Source organism: Lipotes vexillifer, unplaced genomic scaffold (assembly GCF_000442215.2).
Source record: "Lipotes vexillifer unplaced genomic scaffold, Lipotes_vexillifer_v1.1 scaffold542, whole genome shotgun sequence".
In the NCBI taxonomy this organism is placed as follows: Eukaryota; Metazoa; Chordata; class Mammalia; order Artiodactyla; family Lipotidae; genus Lipotes; species Lipotes vexillifer.
Genome location: NW_006773166.1, coordinates 822,777 through 846,979, shown reverse-complemented (window position 1 = coordinate 846,979; position 24,203 = coordinate 822,777). Strand labels below are relative to the sequence as shown.

At 41.8% G+C, this 24,203-nt stretch overlaps 1 protein-coding gene across 1 annotated transcript in view; it reads left to right on the top strand.

The window, feature by feature from the left end:
- The window catches only part of NRXN3 (neurexin 3), a 782,346-nt gene that overhangs the window by 399,674 nt on the left and 358,469 nt on the right, over window positions 1–24,203 (top strand). Inside the window, exon 5 of the mRNA XM_007448147.1 lies at window positions 20,367–20,668. Coding sequence (XP_007448209.1) covers window positions 20,367–20,668 — 302 coding nt within the window. The remainder of the gene's footprint in view (window positions 1–20,366; window positions 20,669–24,203) is intronic.

The following is a 24,203-nucleotide window of genomic DNA, read 5'->3' as shown; positions in this document are numbered from 1 at the left end:
CCCCCCCCCCCCTCCTCTCCCATGAGTGCAGGATGATTTGGGTACAGAGTAGGGAAGGCGCTTGGGGTTATTAGCAAGTCCTCTTCTTCCCGCAAGGCCACGAGCTCACAAGATTTGTAGGAGAAATGTTCTGGATTGTGTATTTCTTGACCTTTACATATTTTCATCTTTCAGACTTTTCAAGGCAGAAGCTTTGTCTTTGAAATTGTTGTTCTTTTGTACTAAGATCCTTTGAAGTAACTGATATGACTTGTTTTAATATTTAAAGTGTAATTTTTCGTGGGCTGCTAATAGTGAGCATTACCGTTTATTAATTACTTAGTAATGACCACAGCACAGTGCTAAAGGCTTTCCATATATTGTGTCATTTAGTCTCGACAGCAAGCCTATGACTTACAAGTTATTATTTTTTTCTGATTTGCTGATGAGTAAACTGAGGCTTAAGGAAGTTAAGTAATTTGCTGAAAAATCAGATGACTTCTAAGGAAAGGTGGGATTCTGTCTGACTCCAAAGCTTGAACAATGTTTCAGCACTGCCTTTTTAAAAAAAAATTCTGTATGTTAACCCTATGTTTTCCTTATTACTGGGCTACAGAACTCAGATTTCATGAGAATTTGTGGTTCTGATCTCTCGAATTCTTTAGTAGCCTTGATTATTGACCCTTCTCTCTTTCCAGTAGAGAGGAAGAGTTGTTTACTTAAGAAAGGCCTTTGCCTATCTCTAAAGTGTGGAAAATTCTTTTTGTCCACCAACATGTGAATACTCTCAAATTGTTAGTTGATTTGTTTGCTGACATATTTTAGTACCACTCTCTTTATGCAGAGAGCATAAAGGACTGGCTATAGCAGATTCCATTTTCTACACTGGCACACATACCCCTCACCGTGCAACTAGGGGAATAACAAGAACATGATTGGAAAGGAGGTTCATGGTTATAGGGCTGGACACCCAGTGGGCATATAATGAATCCTTGATTATATTGTGCCCTCTCCTTGGCTTTCGGCCCATGTAGATTTTCTCTGGGCTGTAGCTGAGAGCTGACACCTGCAGATTTGTTTGCTTTACATATGTAGCTCATAGTCAAAATGCTTTCTCCACCTTATGTGGAGGCAGGGCAAGCATTATGCACAGTCAGCATTGACAGTTGCTAGGAGGTGGGATGTGAGGGACTCCATGGAGTTACCCCAACCAGAAACAAAATAGTCCTTCCGAAGCCTGAAATATCCCAACTGGGGCTTGATTCCATTGGATTGAGCAATGCACCTTTCTTAAAGAAATGTAAATTTTTCTCACATGGAGGGGTAACTGTTATGTCCCTAACATAATATTATAATCTTTGGTACCCCCAAAGGATATTAAATCTAATAAGTAAGATGCATTATGCTTTGTCAAGGAAGGTTAGGGTTGTGTTCTTGTTTTTTGTTTGATTTTTTTGTTTTACAGTTTAGCCTTTGATTGATAGGACACCAGGGATGCCAATATCCCATGCCAAAGGAAAGTCACTGGCAACCTCCTTGCTCTTTCCAGGGAGGCAAGCACCTTTTCCACTTAGCCTGGATTGCCTGCATCTGGGAAGGACTCAGACAAAGAAGACCCTACATGCAGGAGATGAAGGGAGCCTTTCTTACCTCCAGAGCTGCAGGATACAGTTTATTCCCCCACAGGACGTGAAGCCGGAATGATTCTTGGCATGATTCTTGGCCATAGCTTTAGAACTTCCTCAAGCCTGAATCCCTGGGAGGCTGAAGTAGGCTTTGAGGCTTCAGATGAGGCATCAAGCGATTGATCTCACTCCATGTGTGCATGAGGCTTGAGGTTACCCGGTGAGACAGTACAGGGCGGGGGTAAAGAGTGGAGGCTTTTGGGTCAGCGGAACCTGGTTTTGAGCCCTAATGCCAACTGAGCCACCAAAGACAGATTACAAAGCCTCAACCCTCATGTCTGTAGAACAAAGACTGTGAGAGCACTTGCCCCTCAGGGTTGTGATAGACCAGAGAAGGAGGTGAGCGTGGCACTCAGCGCATGGCCAGACCTCCAGAACCAGTTGCTGCCGTTATTATTAAACAGTGCAAAGCTAAGTATAAGGGAACAAATCACTTGGAGTTACTGCACCTGGGGAACCACTTAGAACCCTGGGAAAAGGAACTTGACCTCCAGAAACACTCAACTTTTCTCAGATTCACTTCCCTTGGTATAGCTTGTTAGATGGGGAATTCTAACCATAGTGTGTAGGTTTCCTTCACTTCTCTAACCAGGGGGGTCACCCTGTCTGCATAGTTCATGTCATGTTCAGTACGGACAGAGGAATGAAATGCATCTTTCACGAGTCTGCAGAAAACAGTCATCATGGGCCTTCCTAAAATGTCCAGAGTTAAACAGGTGTATCATTATTTTTCCCCTTCAAAATCAATGTCAAAACTTAAGAAAAGAATTCTCTTTTGTCTGTAGACACGTATGTTTGTTTACAATTCAATCGCAAAATACTGAGAATGCTCTGATCTCTCTGTGGATGGATGAGTATATTCATCTCCCCAAAGGTGTTTTAAAGTCAGCGTCAGATAAAAGTTATCCATGTATTTCAGATGAGATGGGAAAGGGATGCTGTTTTCCAGGCAGGAATGATACAAAGAGTGTGTTTGTGGGGACTTCAGAGGCCCTTGAAGGGTCGGTCTGAGGCTGTTGCCAGGTGGTGGGCTCACCTGTGTTACTGAGACAAGGGGCTTCTCTTTTGCAGAGCACCTGGACCACTTGTAATGCTTGTCAGGGCTCAAGGAGAGTGGAGAGACGTTTGATATATCACCAGCTATTGCATGCCATCACTTCTTCTTTTCTGGTCCTCTTTATTTTCCCTCACCAGCTTGGTTTCTCAGATTTATTAACAGCCTTTTCAATGACTTCTGCAGCCGTCAGGAAGAGAAATAAAGAGGCCTAGGAGGATCTAATCTTCTTGTGCTTGTCCCTCTTTACTGTCTTGGTTTTTCTTTTGCTTCCCCTGCTTTTTTTTTTTTCCTTCTCTTTTAAAGAAAATTCTATGTTGCTCCTCTGCGTTAAGCTAGAGTTTCTTTTCCCCTCCTTCCTCCTCTTTTTACTGCTTTTAATTGTTATGGTGCTTTTGTTTTTCCCTGGACCTGAGAACGAGGGGAAAGGTCAGCTGTCAGAAGAGGGGCTGTACACCGTTGATAAGGCTTTCAGGAGATTGCATTGGAGTCATTAAGCAGCATTCCCTCCCTGAAGTTCTAGAGTCTCCACTGCTGCAGGGGGAAGAGAAAAGGAAGCTCAGAGAGTAGAAGAGGTAACCCACATCGAGGGACTGGCTTAGCCATGAGACCTCTGAGCAGCACACTGCTTGCCCAGAGCCCTTCTCCAGGGATAGGCATTGCCCAGTGCCAGCTCTTGTGACTCTGGGACATTGATGTAAATGTGCATCTGGATGAGACACACATGCAGGAGGCCTTGGAGAAAGGACTCAAGTGAGAATTAGGCGTCCAGCATCCTGGAGGTCAAACTTCTAGAGTTGTCCCTTCTGTTATCGGGTTCCAGCGTCCACCCCATAGTTATTTCGCAACTAACTCACTTATATAAAAGTCAGAAAGCCTGGGTTTTGGTCTTGCCTCTACTGATAATTCTTTTGGACAAACACTGAACTGTGCTAGGCTTGTAAAAAGAAGTAGAAAAACGTGATTTCAAAGTACCTTCCATCGCTAATGGCTAGATTTCACCTTACCAATTCTGCCTGCCAAGAAACAGTGAGAAGCATAATACCTTCCTCAGACATGGATGTGAAAACCAGTTAATTCCTTTTTCCCTCAGTGCCCTGAGGTTAACCCAAAGTCAGGGTTCTGTATAGCCTGTCTGTCAGGAAATTCATGGTGTAATACTACAGAGCATTTAAAGAAATGGTGGACATCTTCTGGAACGGGGAAAAAAGGGAATAAATTATATGAATAATAATACCATCAGGTTGCATAATTCTCTGTGTGTTTTCAAAGCCTCTTCATACTTCAGAATGACCTGGTTTAAGGATTCTCTCTAACTTAGCCTACCCTAGAAATGTGACATGCTAAAATTTGAAAGGACTCTTCTGTTTTCACTCTCAACCCACCACATTACTAGTGCTCTCAAAATGTGGTATCCAAATGGATGAGTAAATGATCAAGTGACTGGGTGACTTAAAGGATTCAGGTAACACATAGTCAGTCAACTCTGTTCATTTGACTCTCAGTAATGATTGGATACAATGAGGAGTTTGGGTAGATAATGCCGGACATGAAGGGTATATAATCAGGTTATACTGGTAGGTCTGCTGTCTTGCTATAGAAACCAAAAGGAAAATGATTAGAGCACAGCCAGCTTGAGAGAGTCATCAAAGAGGGTCACTGTCCAGACTGGCAACCACAGAGACACTAAAGATCACACAGTGGGTCGCTTCACTCCTGATCTCAGGAGCGTGGCTTTTATACAAAGCCTGACTCTTTTTTTAATTGAAGTATAGTCGATGTATAATATTACATAAGTTATGGGTGTACAGTATAGTGATTCACAATTTTTAAAGGTTATACTCTATTTATAGTTATTATAAAATATTGACTATTTCCCTGTGCTGTACAATATATCCTTTTAGCTTATTTTATTTATTTATTTTACTTTTGGCTGCGTTGGGTCTTAGTTGTGGCATGCGGGATCTTCGTTGATGCATGTGGGATCTTTCTTTGCAGTGCGTGGGCTTCTCTCTTGTTGTAATGTGCGGAGTTTTCTCTTCTCTAGTTGTGGCGTGCAGACTCCAAAGCACATGGGCTCTGTAGTTTGCGGCACGTGGGCTCTCTCATTGAGGCACGCGAGCTCAGTAGTTGTGGCGCGCGGGCTTAGTTGCCCCACAACATGTGGGATCTTAGTTCCCTGACCAGGGATTGAACCCACATCCCCTATATTGTAAGGCGGGTCCTTTACCACTGGACCACCAGGGAGGTCCCTATCCTTGTAGCTTATTTTATATATAGTAGTTTGTGCTTCTTAGTCCCCTACCATTGTACTGCCCCTCTCCAGTTCCCTCTCCCAACTGGTAACCACTAGTTTGTTCTCTGTATCTGTGAGTCTGTTTCTTTTTTGCTGTGTTCACTAGTTTGTTGTATTTTTTAGATTCTACGTATAAGCGATGTCAATACAGTAGTTGTCTTTCTCTGTTTGACTTATTTTACTTAACGTAATGCCCTCCAATAGCATCCATGTTGTCGCAGGTGGCAACATTTCATTCTTTTTTTATGGCTGAGCAGTTCTTATATGTATATATAGCATCTTTATCCATTCATCTGTTGATGGACACTTAGGCTGCTTCCATATCTTGGCAACTGTAAATAATGCTGCTTTGAACATTGTGGTGCATGTAGCTTTTTGAATTAGTGTTTTTGGTTTTTTTGGATACGTACCCAGGAGTGGAATTGCTGGGTCATGTGGTAGTCCTATTTTTAGTTTTTTGAGAAACCTCCATACTGTACAAAGCCTAACTCTTGTTGCAATAGAGGGAACAATGAGATTGAAGTTAGACCCAAGTCTAGCCTCATTCTAAATTCCTTCCTTGACAATTATTGTTATTCTAGTTGGATAGCCTTGAGCCTATGAATCTCAGCTCCCCGCTTTGAAAACTGCAGATAATAATACCTGAATAGATTATGCTGAAGATTATATTAAATGTCATCTGCATAATAGTAAGCCAGATCTAAAGCCCCTGACACACAGTAAGCTTCATATATGGTAGTTGGCATCATCACTGTCACCTGCATCTCAGGAACTGTAGACATTTTCTGGTATGTAAAACAGTGATAATGCCTACTCTTCTAAGGTCATCATAGGATTGAAAAAACAATATTTGCAAAGTGACTCTCACTGTGCTGGGCACATAGTAGAGGAACAGTAAGTACTGGCTTCTTTCCTTCTCCTTTCTTTGATGATGTGTCTTCTTACTTTTCTGTTTCATTTGAGGGCAGCGGGGCACTATTGCTCTTTTGTAAAGTGGCCCAGTGTCATTGAGGGGTGTTCCAGAGGCCCCAGAAGGTGACTGGTCTTTGCTGGTTGAGGTGTGGGTAGTGGGGTAGCTGGGAGGGGAAGGAAGAATGCTCAGCACTCGGGCAAACCTGAGGGCACCAGAGGCTGGGATTCTGAAGCTTTTGTAAAGTTCTGCCTGTTCCTGAAATTATCCTAGTATCCCCAAGGGAATGCTACTGTTTGCATAAATCATTCCATACAACCTTATTAGTTCTAATACAGAAGACACTAATGATCCCTAATTCAAGCAGTAGGAGGTTAAAGCTGTTTATTTGTGGTGGTGTACAATGAGGAGTTAGATGGCTCTGAGGTCCATGAAATCGCAAAGAACGTTTTGAATCCTCAAAGGAAGTCCAGGTTATTCTTAGGATGACTTTAGTTTAAAGTTCTAGAATATAATATACCACAGCAATGAATACATTACTTGTAGTGTTAATGTGATCATTTGTTCTTCAGAAATCAGAATGTCTGGTTGGAAATGGCTAGGCATTCGTTGCTAACAAAAGCATCCGACTAATTCAAGACTCTTTTTTCCTTGAATTCTAGGTGATTGAGAGTTTTTATTTGATCTGCTTTATTTTTTTACTTCCTGACATGTGACCCATGTAGAGTTAACAACCGTCCTGGTTTCCCAGGGATTGTTTCCCTTTTAGTACTGTAAGTCCCATGTCCTGGGACTCTTTCAGTCCCAGGCAAATTGGGATGGTTGGGTGCCCTATCTGAAACACCTGGTAAACCCCTTTTCAGGAGAATGCCACATTTTGGTCAACATCTGACTGACAGCACACCTAGAAAAGATTCTCTGGTTCAGTGGTTCTTCAAACTTCTGAATTTTTTTGACAAGTAACATTTTTACAGAAAAGGGAAGGAGCAAAATAGGATCAACTATTTATTTTGCCAACTGATGACATTGCCAGATTTCATCTGTCATCATCATTACTTTATAAAAGAGGAAATTCCAAGATGAGAAAGGAATAGAATGAAAGTGCTATCTTCCCAGCGCCTACCACGATGTTGTATAGAGTAGGTCCTACACAGATGTGTGTTGCATGAGTGAGTATTGCATACATTTAGCTTTTATTAAAGAATGTACAGCATTGTTCTTATCTTCCTGTTTGTACTATGGATTGGTAAAAACTTTAACTGAGACCATTGTTTGGGAACCAATGGTTAATTCCAAATCTGTGGACTGTAGGATTTTTTGATGGTAATTTTTCATTGTAAATCATGATAATGACATTCTGCTGTCTACCTCAGTCACATGTTGATTTTAGTTGGTGTAGTCAATCTCTCATTATAGGATCACTCCTGGAGAGAGATAAAACCACATTTCTGGGCTTTTAAATCAGACAGTGAGATTCAGTCAACTTCCTCTCAGACTTCAGCTGCCACCGTATCCAGATGCATCTTTGCTGATATCTGTTTGGGGATGCCACCATAGTTGGCAGGAATGAGCCAGCGGTTCTGCTTATTTTCTTAAGTCTTGGATGGTGTTTTTGTATGTTCTAAGTCTCCATGCTTTTCTTTGTTCTGATTCATTCACCTACAAAGTGTGGCCAGAAACCTTGACCACCTGGTGATAATGTACAAATATCATAATCTCTCTAAGTCTGGGATTGCCTATGCAACATCCTCATATCATGGCTGGATATCCAAATCACTCCTTATTTTATCTTAACCCATGGATAAAAATATCATTGAGAAATCTTACCTGCTACCTAATTTCTGGAGCGGGTTAGGATTTTAGTTTTATCGACATCATAGGAACTATAAATATTCATTGTAAATGGCTACCCAAGAAAGCGAAACCAATTCGATTAACTATTTCAGAGAGTCTTATAATCTCAGTTTTGTGTGCTCTTTCTAATAACGAGTCAAATAATTTTTCCCCCTCTGCAAGCCTTGAGCATACTTCTGACTGTACCCATTGGTGTTATAACTCAGGGTCCAGCTGTATGGCCTTGGAGCTTCAGTGAGTTTGCTGGGGTGATGGTTTGTGAATCATCTGACTTAGAAGGTGGGTTGCCATTTTAGATTCAGTGCATCAGAAGGGGATTTCCTTTTTATGCTCTCATAATTAAGGATTTTTTTAAGCAGTTATATATTTGCAGTGTTGCAAATGTAGAGAATTCTTACAATTTTCTCCATCGTTCTGATGGTCTATATTCGTATCCAGTGTATGTGGTTAATATATCTAAATGTTTGCCGAATATCTACCCTTGTTGAGCAGATAGAGGTTCCTATAAAAGCTGCAGAAGGATGCTTTACAAAATTAGATAATGTATGTGAAAGCAGTTTGGAAAATATGACATGCTATGCAAGTGTATGTGTGTGCACGCACGCACGCGTGCATGTGCATGTGCGTGTTTAAATTAATAGTTCATCTCCCACAGGAATACTGTTGACAGAGGTCTTTGCAAAAGATACCCAGCCCTCAGTAGGAGGCAGCATGTCCTAATGGAAAGCATACAGTGTTTAGAGGTTGACCTTAGTGTATATTTTGAATCTGCTTCTTACTAGCCATGGTGTTGTACATGTATTTCACCCCTTGTGACTGTCAGTTTTATCATCTGTGAAATGGGTCTAGTAAAACTTTATTTCACAGGGCTTTTGTGAGAGTTAAATAAGACACATACCAAGTATCCTAATAAAAAAGCTCTCCTTTCAGATAACATATGAACACATATATGTTATTTCTATTAATAATACATTGCTTCTAGTGGTTAGTATTTTGAATTCTTGTAGCTCAAATCACCAAGACAGGTCTTGGTTAATTCTTGTCAAATACTACATGTATAGTGTTTGTGTATTCAGACCCTCTCTAGATTAAAGCCCAGAGCATAATACACGTTCAATAAATGTTAATTTCCTGTCCCTTTTATACTATGGCACAAAAAATCTTCTGTTAAAAAACTCTGCTAATAGTATGAGGTGAAGAAATGATGGAAAAAACACTTTATTCTAGTTCTATTTATTTCTATAATTGAATTTGCAATCACTGAAGATTTTCTCCTTTATTTAAGGCTTCTTAAATTAAGTCACTGATTTGTAAGTCTGCCTCCATTTTAGAGAACTTTCCCTCTCTACCCCTTTTAGCATACCCCATCCTCACCCACCCCCAGGTTCAGACCCCTTTGTTTAATTACGTAGGACTGTGGGCATCATCAGTCCCTTCTTGAGAGCCCTGGAATGGGGCGGTTTTAATTTTGGGCAGAATCAGCCCCATCTCACTGGCACGCTTATTTCTGTGGGAGGTAAAGGAAATGCATACCTTGCCATAAAAGAAGACGCAGCCCACGTCTCTAGGATTTGTACCTCTGCATTGGCCAAGTTCCCCAGTTGTGTCTCTGAACAGGGTTTTAATCACCATGGTTTGAGTGCTCAGCACTGAAAGCTTTAAGGGTACTGCTGAAATGGTAGATTAGCCGCATTTAACAAAATAGAAAGTTTTCATTGTGTCATAAAAAGCCTTATTGATCTTGTCCAGGCATTGACTCCAGGGCCTTTTAACCAGCCACTCTGTCTAGACTTGCAGGCTAGAGCCCTCAGTGCTAACAAAGGAGGGCTGGGCTGCCTGCTGCCAGGGAAGGCCAGAGGGATGGGCACAGATTCAGGTTTCCCAGTGGGGATTTTCTTAAAGAAGTGGGATGATTTTATTCTGCTATTGGGAGGCTTGTGCAGAAGCTTGTCACACCCCCCAGACCTCAGCCAGCCTTCTCCCGCCCTCAGCATTTGCTGCGGAGCTTTCACACGGCAGCAAACACAGGTGTCTTCTCTTCCCTCACTTCCATCAGCATTTCTCCTCTTTCCCCCCGTGAAGCCGGGCTGCACTCTGGGATGCTGAGGTACTGAGCAGTGGGTCTCCAGAAGGAGTGGGGAAGGCAGGAAGAGAACTGGTAACTTTAGCATCACTGCGATCAACTCACCTTCACTTCAGTTCAATTTGGTCTTTATTTAACACATTTGGGGGTACGTGGGAGATTTTGAAAAGGTATAAAAAATTGCTGCTCACAAGGTATGGTCAAGGAGTTGACATCTATGTGTAAAATAACAAGAGAATTGTTTAAGATTTATTTGGTGATTAGGTATTTTATCAGAATCATCTGCAGGGATTTAGCATTTTAAAAATGAATGCTAAATTTCAAACATAAAAGAGTATAGACCTGTAGTAGAGGATATTGTAAACATTGGCTTCGTTATTGCCCATATTGAACAAATTTCAGTGTTTTGCCATTTTTGCCTTATATCCTTTTATAAAGACTTAGTCTTGTTTGAGTATCTCCCTGGTTCCATTTCTTCTCTCCTTCCCCAGAAGTAAACACTACCTGAAGTTGATGGGTAGATTTTTTTCCCATTCTTGTTACATACGAATAGCACTGTAATATATAATGGTTAGTGATCATTGTGTGTGTGTGTGTGTGTGTGTGTGTAAATTAGTGGAGGTAAAGTTTATTAGCTACCCACAGTTTATACTCATTATTCTCTGTATATTCTGGGCTGAATGAAGGAGATATTTGGCAAAAATCTTTAACACCTTATACGTCCCTGTTGATCACCCAAATGAAGCTTGGCAGTCTCTCAATATGCTTTCCTCTTTTTGGACCAGGAACCATTTGAGCCCCAGAAGTGTCTGTAGGAAGTTTCACATAACACCAAATTATCTTGTTTTCTTTGGATACTCAAAGGTGGAGAGTTTCACCAGCAAGATGATTTAGATGTAGATTTATTGAGGTAAGAGGTATATTAGGTCATCTTCCAAGGTCTCTTCTGATGCCACAGTGATGATTAGTTATGAAGGAGTTTTTACTTGTTTTCATCTCAGATGAAAAGAGAAATTTTACAGAAATAAATATTTTTAAAGTCCATATGGGTTTAAAAATCTATGTATTGCTTCTAAATATCTTAATATCTGTTCGAGTTTTACCAAATTCTGTGAATCTTTTATGACATTTATATTCCTTTCTGAACAGTATGTGTGAATACAATGAGTATTCAATTAGGGTCAGTGTATGTGCCACTGTAAAAAAAAAAAATCATTTCAGATGATCTGCTTCCTGCTCCAGGATCACTGTAGATATATTTCATTACTATTAATTTGGTTTTTATCAAAATCGCAGTCTTCTCCCCTCCTCTCCTGCTGTGTGTTTCTAGTGAATGTTTTTGTCCTCATCAACTTTATAGAATATAGTCTCACAATGAGCCATTAGGTACTCCAGTACAATTGCCTCAGTTGTTTTGTAACTTTGATAAAAGATGCTGGTTGAAGAAAGATAAACATGCAGATTATTCTTTTTGGACTGGACCACAGGTGAAAGGTTATATAGGTTTGCAGATGTGTGTATTTTCTATGATTTTTTATTCAAAAACATCAAAACTCAATCTAAAACTTATCTTCAGGAAGGCGACCCTGGTTAAATTTTCACCATTCTAGTCATCCATATCCTTGGTGTAACTTCAAGAAACATGTTTTAGTAACACTGTGGCACAAAGCTGGCTTTAAAATTATTGATATAATTGATACATTTACTTATAATTGACCTCATGTAGTTTCAGATACGTCTGTTATCTTCCCAATCAGAGTGAAAGCAGTCCAAGGACTGCTTGTCTGAGGTGACAACTGACAACCATATGTTCTGAATTAATTGAGGTACAGACACAAGACTCAAACTGGCAGTCAGATTAAGGATCCAGATATCAGTTCTGTTGCTGGTAGAGCTGCGTTAGAGAATGTGGCTTTGATCTGCAGTCCTACTGGGCTTCCTAGTAATTTTCCCCCTGAATTAAACCCAGCCACACAGCCATAGGCAGAAGAGCTAGAAAACCAAAGGCCTTCTTATGTAGGGGCAGAGTCTACTCTGATAGGTTTCACTGCATGGGGGAGCCTATAGGAGAACTCACAATCCTTGTAGGAAGGGCAGAGCTGAAGGGAAGAGAAAGGCAAGTCATATGGAAACAGTGATTACCTAAATAAGAAATGTGGTGGACCTCTGCGTGTCAGACCCTTATTATATCACCAAGGAGGTGAATTACTTCTTTCATTGGAGCGGGTGAATGAGTAAATGAGAGAAGGTCACAGTGTTACTCCAAATGACCCCCTTCTGGAGGGTGGGGAGGAAATGCTTTCCTGAAGTCGTGGATGCAGGGAAATGGAATTCCCTCTACAGGATAAGAGTGCAGCATTTGTGTTTAACGATTGTCTGATTGACTGACCCACAATTAAAATGATAAGCCGATTGTAAAAGAAGCATAATTACAGTTTGACTCATATAGATTTGGTGGTTATGGGAAATAAAATGTACAACATATTGCATAAATTATTATAAGTGGGCAGGCAGGCAGATGTAGCACAGTTGCCTCAGGCCAGGGTTTCTTAGCAATCTCCATTCCACCTTGGAGATGTCTCCTGGATTCCTCTTTACCTCTCTAGCCATTAGTCCACCCACTGGACCCCTGATACAATACAAGTATAATTGTGCCACTCACAAGCCAAAGTTCTCCTATGCTGGTTCTCCATCCCCAGAGCCCCAAGAATATGACACATAAGACCCCAACCTGCATCTTGAGTCTCACATGCCTGCTACTTCAGCCACACTGAACTTCTTACCATCCCCTGGACACCCCGTGCTCTTCTAATGATCACACCAGTGAATACATTGTTTATTTTAACTAGAACTTCATCCCTCCTTTTGTATGGTGAACTCTTACTCATACTTCAAGACCCAGATTAAGTTTGACCTCCTGTATGGAGCCTTCCCTAACACCCAGGGGTCAGTTATTCCTTCTTCTGTGTGCCCGTATCACTTATGAAACATTTACTGCACTTGTAATCACTTGTTTATATGTGCATTCTCAACAACAACGTGTTAGCTGTTAGCTAACACGTGTTAGCTGTTAGCAACAGCTAACACGTCTGTGGCTGGGAACTGGGCCAGGAACTTTATCTGATTCATGTCTCACAGTAACTCTATGAAATATGTACTATGGTTATGCTCATTCTATAGATTAGGAAACTAGCTATTAGAGAAGTTAAGTAATAAGCCAAGGTTCCATAGAGTTAGGTAAGTTCCAGAGCCGGATATCAAACCTAGGTCTGTCCAGTTCAAAGCCTTATTATTAAATTCCCATGTAATCAAGTCCACATTTCCACTACACTCTGAGCTACAGGAGGATGCCCTGTTTAATGTGAGTCCATGTCAGGATTTGGCACTTAGTAAGCATTTGAGTTTTTTTAGATTTATAATTTCTCTTCTTCAGTAAAGTGTCGGCTAATTATTTCTACTCACCACGTTCCTGGGTGGTTCAAGTGCATTCAACACCGGACACATCACCTGGTGCATAGTAGGCACCTGGAAATACTTATTCCTTAAATGAATGAACAGAAAATTTAACTTTTATTGTAATACAATTGAGAGCAATGCAGTCTTTAGGATACCATTAGCTTTCTAGTGATTTCAGTGAAGCATGATTTTCCAGGCCATTCTTTTGTGGACTCGAGGCAGCTTCCCTCGCCAGGGTGCTGGCTGTTTTTTTTCCCAAGTGACAACTTGATTTACTATTTTCTTTCTGATCACTCTCAAGAGCATCTGCCGGCTAGTGAGTGACCAGGGCAGCGTGGAAAAGTCCATTTATTTCTCTGCTGCATCTTTCCTACAGAGTCTGAGGATAAGGGTTGGAAATGGCCTTAGGAGGTCAGATTTCCTGTGTGTTTTCTTTTGTAGTGCAGGATTACTCATAACGACACAATTTGCTGTCTGCTGGTACACTCTGCTTTTAAAATACCTGTATGATGGGATGTGGCATGTAAAGGTTCATTGTTTCTCCTTGGGGGATGGCTCTGCAGTTTGATCTATTCAAATGCTTTGTTTGGCCCTGAAATACATTGTAAGGGAAATGGGACAGGAAGAAGCAAGAGTGTAGTCACTTGTGCAGTCTTTTTCCTTTTTTACTCAGTGTGTTCCTTCCCTAATTCTAGCAGGAAATGTCCTTAGATGATGTATAATGGAATTCCGTGTGGTAAAAAGATTTCTGTCTTTCCCTCATTTTTGCAAATACGATAATCTCACAGCTCAACAGCTAACTTGGGTGTCTTGTCTACACGTAGCTTGTAAGAAGACTTTAGAGGTGGAAATTGTTGTTCTGGATGTTGCATTCTTAGCAGGTTGCATGGAAAGAAAACAGAATTGTGCAAGAACAAACTCACATTTGCCTTAACTTGTTCCTTTGCCAGCAAACAACCCAAATTGGTGTTGTAGCTCAAGGCGACTTTCAGAATTGAGTGGATATGTGGTCCCTGTAGGAATGAGTAGAACAACTGTGGAACTGTGGCCATCTCAAAAAGTTTATTTCTGCTTTGTGTACCCCTTTCGTTGGGCTTATGCTTCTTCCATCATCATCATGGCTTCTTTGCCTGCGTAGAATTGGGTGATATGATAGTTTACAACTTAAGAACCTGAAACCTCACATTGCAGCTGCACCAATGGAGGAGGGACAGTGCTGTCCCTCCTGAATTTGTGGATCAGAGGAAGGGAGTCAGCGGGCCAGCCCCAGGACCGTAGGACATCCCTTTGTCTGGCAGGGAGGGCAGCAGTAGCTCGTGTTTTTGTGCCTCATTAGCTCCAGGGTGGGCCGGCCAGGATGGCCAGCCAGCCAGGGTTATCTTTGCATTGGTGGGCCAGCCAGGGTTATCTTTGCATTGGTGCAGACTAAAGTACCATGCTGCTGCGGAGGCCAGTTGAAGGACAAATGATTCAAAGATGAGAACAGTTTTGCCTCTGTCTCTGGGGCGCATCCTCAGAAGCTGGCTCCCCCTCCCTTTCTAGAGAACAGCAGGTGTTCTGCTCAGGACCAGTGCCTGCAGCCACTCCAGAGGGGTTGGCCTTTTCGTAGGCTCTGCTAAGGGGTACCTAAAGATTCCATTTCTCGGGCTCTTTGTCTGATGACGGTGAAGAGTGTGATCTCAGTTTGACTTTTTCCAACCTGCTACTAGGGAATTTTGGAATAGAGCCAGCCCCACTCCCTGATCCCCCTGCGTGGGCTCCTGTTGCCTGAGTGGGCTCTTACCTGTCATTGTCAGTGGTTTCTCCTTTTGACACATGGAACTTCGTGCAGTTGCAGGATGTCAGATACAGGGTCCTAGGTACCTATTCCCTGAGAATTTGAGTTCCTGGCGAGGTGGTGTGATGTGATGGCGAAAGCAATGGACTGAGAATCAGTGGGCTAAGGGTTTGGAACTGGCCTAATTGCTTCCAAGCTCCTTGGATGCCCTATGTAAACTGTGTGCCCCCTCTTCCTTACATTAATATAATCATAGCAAGGTGACCTCACAGAGTGTTGAGGGAATACAAACAACAATTAAGAAAGCATTTGAGCATTTGGAAATATATGATATTTTAAAAAATGTGAATAGAATCCTTCTTTACCCATTCCTGACCTGTTCTCACCTGAGCCCTTTCATGCCTAGTGCTGTGTCCTTGTCCTCAATTTTTACCTCTGGCCCTTGGTTTTCCTTGGCTGCATTTGGATCTTAAGTACCCTGTGGTCTCTGGTTTTCCAGAATGTCTGCCTCTCAGTTCCTTAGGTTGTCTCTTCTAGGAACTTTGGCTTCCATTCTTGCCCAGTGAAATGCAGATCTCACTGGGTTATATCAACATTCAGGTTGAGCCAGTTTCAGGCACCCCCTGGAAAAGTGGTTCATATGTGTTCTCTTCTTTGAATTGGGCTCTCTGCCTTCAGCTCTCATTTCTTTCCAGTTCACTCTCAACCCAGCAGAAGTTGGGCTGCATAATCTTGTATTTTAAAAATACAAATCTGACCCTCCATCCTCTCAGTAAAATTTTGTGGTCATTTCTCAGAACCTTCAGAGTAAGGTCCAAATTTCTTGATCTCACAGCCTAAGGCCCCAAGCTATCAGGAGCCACAGGCCCAATTCAACAGTGTTATGCATTTCTTCATATTTCTTAGGTTGTATAGTAATAAAAAAATGACACAGAATATTTTAATCTGTTTTGGAATTTCTCAGAGAAAGAGAATTATTACGTAAATCTCTAGTTGGGTGTTTTTTGGGAGCGAGTGGAAAATAGGACTGAGTAAATGCTTGTTAACGCGAGGTACATATCAGTACTTGGATTAACAAGCCATTTGAAAGATCAGTGCTTTATGTGTCTTATACACACTGATTCAAAACCGTGAGTTATACTTATCTCGATCGCATCTAGTGTTTAATCAATTGGACACTTACAAATAATGGGTAAACGGTTTGTTGTCATACAGGGTTGAGCTCTGCTTTTCATGCAGTGAGAGTAACATTTTTATTTTAACACTTATGCAATTGATTGTAAACTTTGGGGTGATATAATCTAAATGAATCTAAACAGTCCATTAGCCATGTCAGTGCCTACGCTCTTGCCAAGCTATAGCTTTATGCTAAGCTGTTGTGTGTTACTGTGTTACATAATCCCCTGCATTCATTTTCTCTACCTATTTAGCCTGAATACATACAAGGTGACTGAATTGTCTCTTCAGCCTCCTTCTCAGTGGAAACACTCAGTACAGAAAACAGATTTGGGGCAGTCTTACATTTTTCTAATGGAGAGTTTGGAGAATTGAATGGGCTTAGAAATGTGTTTGTCACTATTTGGTTTTGCACCTTTTAGTTATGTTCACTATCAACTTGGTATGGTTTTCAAGGTGATAAGAAAATGCTCGAGCTTTAGCCACTGGAAGGAAATTGAGACAGATTGGGACCTTAGGAGAAAAATGTCAGTTGTGAGAGTATACAAAGGAAGAATTTCTTCAAGGTCCTCTCTCTTTCTTCTTGCAAGCCCCTTATTTGCTCGTTTAAAGACTGGGTCATGCACTGCCAGTGCCTCTCCCTGTAACAGTCAGGAGGAAAGTATCCCATGAATTAAAAATGATATGATTTTGCTTATCTAGAATATGATTCAGAGAGTAGCTTTCGGTGGTCTCTTGTTTGTTGACATGTGAAGGAGACAGCCAGCCATCTGGGGTGATGCTGCTCTGGTGTTTTTCTCCAGCCCAGGGAAAGGGTAAACTGGGAAAATTCATTGAATGAAGAGATTGGGAAGGTTGTGAACTTTTGCAGCAGTTTTCATTACATATTTGCAAAGGAATGTACTCTCAAGGCTACATAAAATCTTCATTGATGAATTTGCATGGATATTAGCATAAATATGCATGTGATTTACATAAACTTTTTTCCTCACATTGGTTTTATTTCTTATTTATTTACTGTGATAACCTCTTCTCTTAATGATGTCATTTTTCTTCTGTGGCCATCCACATAAAACAAGTTCTTTTGTTTTAAACACACTGATTCCGGCGGGGTGGGGATGCAGGGAAGGGAAACATTTCTTTTGGTGAGTAAGTGTGATTTACATGGGGTAGGAGGAATAGGTCTCTGGCTCAGTTTATTCAAGGTTTGTGATGGTTTGTAAGTCAGTACATGGTTCAGTGGAATCATTCATGCCCTTTGAGAAGCAGAGTAGGAGCATGTGCTATATCCAGAATGATGGGCAAAAGGAAAGGTAACTGATATTTAGAGAAAAGTCCAGAGGCAGTAGAAGTCCAGAGTAGAACTAACTGTCTGGTCTTGGGCAGCTCACTTATTCCTAGTCATCAGTATAAGGGGGTGTTAAATCTCTAAAATCCTTTATAGCTCTAAAATTTATTATTTTGATAGACTCCTTAGTCTAATTATATAAAAAATATTAAGCACCACATAGCACATTAAATCATATCCTGGTGCCTTGCTCTTCTGTGTCAGGCCCTTCCCCCTTTGAAGGGTACTCAGTGATTTTTTTTTTTTTTTTTTTTTTTCTTGCGTTATGCGGGCCTCTCACTGTTGTGGCCTCTCCCATTTGCGGAGCACAGGCTCCGGACGCGCAGGCTCAGCGGCCATGGCTCACGGGCCCAGCCGCTCCGCGGCATGTGGGATCCTCCCGAAACGGGGCACGAACCCGCGTCTCCTGCATCGGCAGGCGGACTCTCAAGCACTGCGCCACCAGGGAAGCCCTCAGTGATTAATTGAGGCTTCTCTTTAGAGGCATTCCTCTCCTTGCTCATTTATCTCAGTTCACTGGGCACACAAGGTATAACTTAAATGTTTATAGAAGACGCCCACTAATATGCCATGTGGGGTGCCAAGGACAGGTGTAGTAGTTGGCTGTGTGTACATTTGCTTTGTTAGGAAAAGAGCTTAGCGGTGATAACTGAATTTGATTTGCTGTCTTCTGCTCTAAATCAGGGTTACGTCCAGTCTACTGAACAAGAGCTTGTCCAGTTGAATTTTAACAAAACCATTTCTTTAGAAATGAGAGATCGTGAAAATAGGGCAGTAGGGGATTGCATGGTTGGACCCGTTTCAAACATACAGATAGTGCCAAATTTCTGCTCTGTGATTCTGGGGGAACTAATTTTGGTAAAATGTATCTGGCATGGGTTATGTGCTGAGTAGTACTCTCTACTTATATGTGTAAAACAACACTGGTTCCCTAGAGGTGGACAAATCCCTTTTGCTTATACCAGTGTGTGTGCAAAGAGAAATGTGTAGGTGTACACACATCCTTGAGGCCCTCTGGAAGATATGGGACACACTTAATCTCTTCTAACTCTCTGGAGTGTGATGTTAAGGCTCATGTTTTAATGATGTGATGCTACAATGAATTCAACAGTATATGTTGGGTGGTCATCTCTTCACATTGTAAGAGTGACTCCTTTACCTCATGATGAGAAAATACTTAGTTGATTTTACTTAGGGAACTTACCAAGGGCTATGATGGTCGATAAGATATGAATTAATGTGGACAAGCTTTGGTGACTAAGGCGGAAGCGTAAGTCTAGAAGGGAAAATAGAGTCCCCTCAACCTGCCACCCCTCTTTAAAGCGAAGCTGCATATCTAAGCTTGTATAGTCGCCCATTTCTTTTCATTGAGGAGGTGCTTTTGACCAACGCTGATATGAAGTAGGCCACTCTCTAAACGAGGCTGCCTGACAAGAGGACAAATGGAGGTGTACATGCTGAGTGTCTACGTGATAAATCAAATCAACAAATAATTAAATAAAATATATCCTATTCTCTTAACCTTGAAAAATAGACCTTTGACACTACCTGGTTAAGTCAGGTTCTCATTTAGAGTGTTTGGATTCCTAGGAGTTCTGCATTGGGAAATACCAACACAGGGAGAGCCAGCCCCTCTGGTCCTCAGCCTGTGGCCTTTCCCCTTCCTCTGCCCACATTCAGCTCCATCCTGTATCACAGAGGTCTGGTATAAATGCATGTGGATGCCTCGACCCACATGGCAAAGCTCTGTCCAAACCTGTGCAAACAGTCCCCCAGGGCTAGCCCTCAGACTTTGAGGTATGCACACTGATAGCATGATTTGCCTTCAGAAAATGGGTCCAGGAAGGAGGATTGCACAACCCTTGGAAACAGACTTGGGGCTCTTTGGGTAGGGAATTACAGGACCCCAGGGTCTCGAATATGGTCTTGAAAGAGAGTATGAGTCCCAGTGGAATGCCATGTTGGCTCTGTGGACCCCTGGTCCTATGGAGGGAGATGTTCCGTAGGATGGTCAGATCAGGCCATTTCAAACAGGAGACCTCTAGGGCAGAGGTCCCTTTGACTCTAAGGGAAGTATTGTTGTCTTATCAGAACATATTACCAAATTCCCTTTTCCTCATCTGCTCAATCATTTCCTCAGGTCCAACCTCCTATTTAAAAATCCAGTCACGTTCCACTGGGCACAGGACTCTACCATGGAAACCAAAGTTAGCTGGGTTATTAATGGATGGAAATTAGAGCCAAATCTTTCAGGCTAATTGATTTTTAATTATTGTTCGATAAAAGATACCTCGAGCTAAAGAACCCTTCATCAGACCAGTTAAGTATCTGTTCTAAACCAGCTCTTCTACAAGCATTTAAAAGCCAATATTGATGCAAAAGCAAGTAAACCTCACTTTACCATTTTGCACGAAATTTCCCTTTAGGATTTTCTCTGAGAAAATTTGAAGGAAAGGTAGCAAGCTTTCCTGCACCATCGTGTTAGTCTTCTACCCCTGTGTGGACATATAACTTCTCTGCAGTTACCTTCTCTGCTAGTTTCCCTAGTACTTAGATACGAGTCTTGTGGAATAGTTGGAGGGGGTGTTGTGCTGGTATCAGGCCTCTGGCAGGGACACTGCCCTGTGTGCGTGCGTGCGTGCGTGTGTGTGTGTGTGTGTGTGTGTGTGTGTGTTCTGTTTGGTATTTGCATAGACCTGGCTCATGCCAGTCAAGTATTGACTGCTTTCCCCTTTTCTTTCTCTGTAGCTCGAGAGGAGAATGTGGCCACTTTCCGAGGCTCAGAGTACCTGTGCTACGACCTGTCTCAGAACCCAATCCAGAGCAGCAGTGATGAAATCACCCTGTCCTTTAAGACCTGGCAGCGGAACGGGCTCATCCTGCACACGGGCAAGTCGGCTGACTATGTCAACCTGGCTCTGAAGGATGGCGCAGTCTCCTTGGTCATTAACCTGGGGTCTGGGGCCTTTGAGGCCATTGTGGAGCCAGTGAATGGAAAATTCAATGACAACGCCTGGCATGATGTCAAAGTGACACGCAACCTCCGGCAGGTAATGGCTGAGGGGAGAGAGTGCCCAGAGGCTCCTCTTAGGTGGCTGGGGAGGAAGTTCGTGAAGTAGGTGGTGGGTTAGGTTACATGGAGAGGGGTAGAGATACCCTATGGGTTTGGATTTGTCGAAGTCAAACTTTCTCCCAGCCTTTACAATTTCACAAGGATAATTATTAAAATATGTTTCCTCTCTTACTTCAATTTTCCATTTGTGCTTGTTATTTAAGAAAAAAAATTCAGTTGTATAGATAAAAGTTATAAATACTTTCCTTTTGTTTTGCTTTCCTTTTTATCATTTTCCTGATTACCTTTGAATATTGTACTATTGCTAAATCAATTAGGGAGAGCGTTTTGTTTCTGCTTGGTAGATTTTTCTCATTCTTTGAATATATGTTTTTCTTTTTAATTAAGTTAGCCATTGCCATGACGCCGTAATTTTAATTCCTTCCAGAAGAAGTCTTTCTTTTTCTCTTCCTTTTAATTTACCAACCCCTCGTCCACTTTGATTCTTTCTGTTGGGTTGTGTTAACCTCTAGCCTTGGAGTGAATTAGCTGCGATCTTTCTGAATTCCTTTGTTTCTCTGTTCCTTGGTGTTGTGGTATACTTTATTGCCCCTGTCTCTACCTCTGACACTCTTCAGTTGACTAGGAGGCCTGGAAAGTGGAAGGACCCACATAAAAAAGTCAACTTTGGAGCAGCCTTTCCTGGTTCTGTACGTGCTTGAGAACTCCCATCGCTTGCTGATTCTAAGCAGGCAACTCCATCAGGTGACAACAGTCTCAGAAAGCCTTAGCCCAGTGAAGTTGTTTTCCGTTTCATAACTAATAATAGTGATAACAATAACAACAATAATAATACCTCACCAGCCCACATCAGGAAAAAAAATTAAAAACACTTCCTGTAAAAGTCAAGGTCTATTCTGAGACTGCCTTTTCCAGGTTCTGTTTTCACTTGGTTTTTCTACTTGTGAATTTGTCATTAAACTCAGTTGGACAGCATTCATCCTTTATTAAATCAGAAAGCATTATGTAAATTTCCAGAAGGTGCTTATCAAATTTTCTTCTGCAGTGTGATTGATTTAATGCCTTCTAATGTAAACATGAAAGCATGAGAACTGACAGGTGTTTGCCTGTGTTTTCTGTTTGATAAAAGTGTAACTCCTTAATAATGCTCAGTAAATGGGGAAGGCTCCTCCACATTGGAGACACACAATATTCAAAATACCCATTTCCACACTTAAGCATGTCAAGGAAGCCCTGTGGTTGGAGATGCTATTCTATCTGTGATGAAGTTGCCAGATCCTGAGTTAGAATTCCCCGTCATCTTCATACACACAGGTGGAACATTTTTGAATCACCATTCTGTGTTTTTCCTGCAAGGCCAAAGAATCCTGTGGCTGATGTTTCCTTTCATCATTCCCCACCTGTACTTACAGGAGAGTCCCCCTCAGCGGCCAAGAGAACCCACATCAAATTTTCATTTGCTAACATATAAGGGCTTGAAAGGTTTGAGTAGCCGAGACTAGACCAAAAAGGAGAATATGACCTTTTATCGGTTTTGACTGGCAGTTGCACAGTAATACCCTTCTGCCATTAGTCAGTTAAGGGGGGATTTTCACGTACTGGGGAGTGGAATCAGGTTGTGGTTCTCACCAGCCAATCTGTTTCTCTCTCTCTGTCTCCCACCCCACATGCTTCTTTGCCGTTCTAGAATGATTCCAATTAGCCGGCAAAGGCTCACTTTCATTTCCACTAAAAAAGACTTTTCTAAAATAGAGTTGGGCCCTAATTCAGTCCTTTACACTGAAATGGGGATGAACCAAACTGTAATTCAGATATTGGTTGTGCTGAGTTAGTCTGAACAAGCAGAGGAAGGCAACACTGTAGGGTTTCTCGTCCAAGTTCTAAGACCCGACTCCTCTCTGTGCCCTTGGACAAAGCATTTAACCTTTCCACACCACAGTTTCCATTTGTGAGATGGTGATTACAGCCCTCCACGTGTGGTGGCTAAATATGCAAAGCATCTTATATTCCAGAAGGATTATGAGCTCATCCATGGTCTGGGTGCTAGACTCGCTGGGACATGCACATGATTTACATGCTGAGTATTCTTTCAAAGGTGACTGCCTCTGTCTGTCCCCATGGATGCAGCTAAGTAGAGCTCTCAAGACAAGGCCACTGGGCCCTAGGGTGTTGGGGGCATTTCTCGGCAGAAGGAGTATGAATCTTTTAGAGAAAGTGCACCTAAAATTGGACCTCATCGGAATCTGCATTGAATTTTGCATCCAAATGCAATTTACTGAAAGAGGAAAAAAAATCTCAGAAAAGCAGAGTTGATTTTGCAAATACAATCCTTTCAACCCTGAGTCAGCTAAGATTATTATTTTTCCCATTAAAAGTACATTTATAACATCTTTTTGAGTTCTCTAGGATACATTTGAAGGGGTGGGAAGCCCCTGTCTATTTCAGTTAAACTGTAAATCACTTCATAAATATTTGACAATAAGCTGATGGCAGTCTCGCCTACTCTTTTGGTAAGGTTGAATGGCTTCTGTGGTAAAGATTCATCTGAGGAAAGCTTACTCGGGGTTTCCTTACCAAATGGAGCAAAACTTTCCCCCTTTCTTCCTTTTTGGTCATCTGCCACGGTTCTGCTTTTGGGCCAAGTCAGGCCAAGGTCAGGTATTTTATTGGGGGTTCTGATTAATGGAGGGAACGTGGATTATCTGTTCTAAATTATAACCAGGACCTGAGTCCAAGGTCATGGCCATCACAGGAAGTGCTTTACTTTTATATGCCACTTTAGTCAAACCGCAAACACAAAACTGGGGTTAACCATCTTCTAGCCTTCCAGCCTCCCAGCTCAGGGTGTGTTGGCAATTTAACATTTGAAAACAGCGAAGAAAAGACTAATTGTAGGGCTTCTCTAATCATGTTTAACCTGCCAGTTCTCTCTGCCATCCATGCAAGAAATTGCTTAAAAGCTTGAAAAGCAAGCATTCTTAAAGAGGAATGAGGGGAGAGTGATTCTAACAGGAGACATTCTGGCACAGTGAACAAAGTAACATTATTGGCTAGTGAAGGAGACTCCAACTCTTTTGATGCATTCTAACGACACAGTTATTTAAACCTGAGAGAACAGGAAAGAGGAGAAAGTTGCCCTCCTGCTGCACAAATCCACAAAATCAAGGGGGTCCTGGATCTTTAAGTTACCCATGGAAACCCAGAGTAAACTACATATGTAGCCTTCCTATGCTAGATGTGACCTGTAAATGTTTTAAGATCTTTTTGTCCTAGGAGAAAATCATGATTGTCCATGCATGTAATCAGAGTCAGATGTGAAAAAACAATCCCCAAAGTACTGGTATTTCAGCTCTCTCTGTTTATCTACGTGTGGAACGATAAACCTTGGGGGTCTTTTCTTTCAGGACAGATGGATTGTGTTTGTGCTAGAGGGTGGGAAGGGAGCAGGGCGGTGTTCTTTCAGAACAGCTCTTGGAAAGTAAGTATGATGCTAATTCTGACTGGGGTGAGGT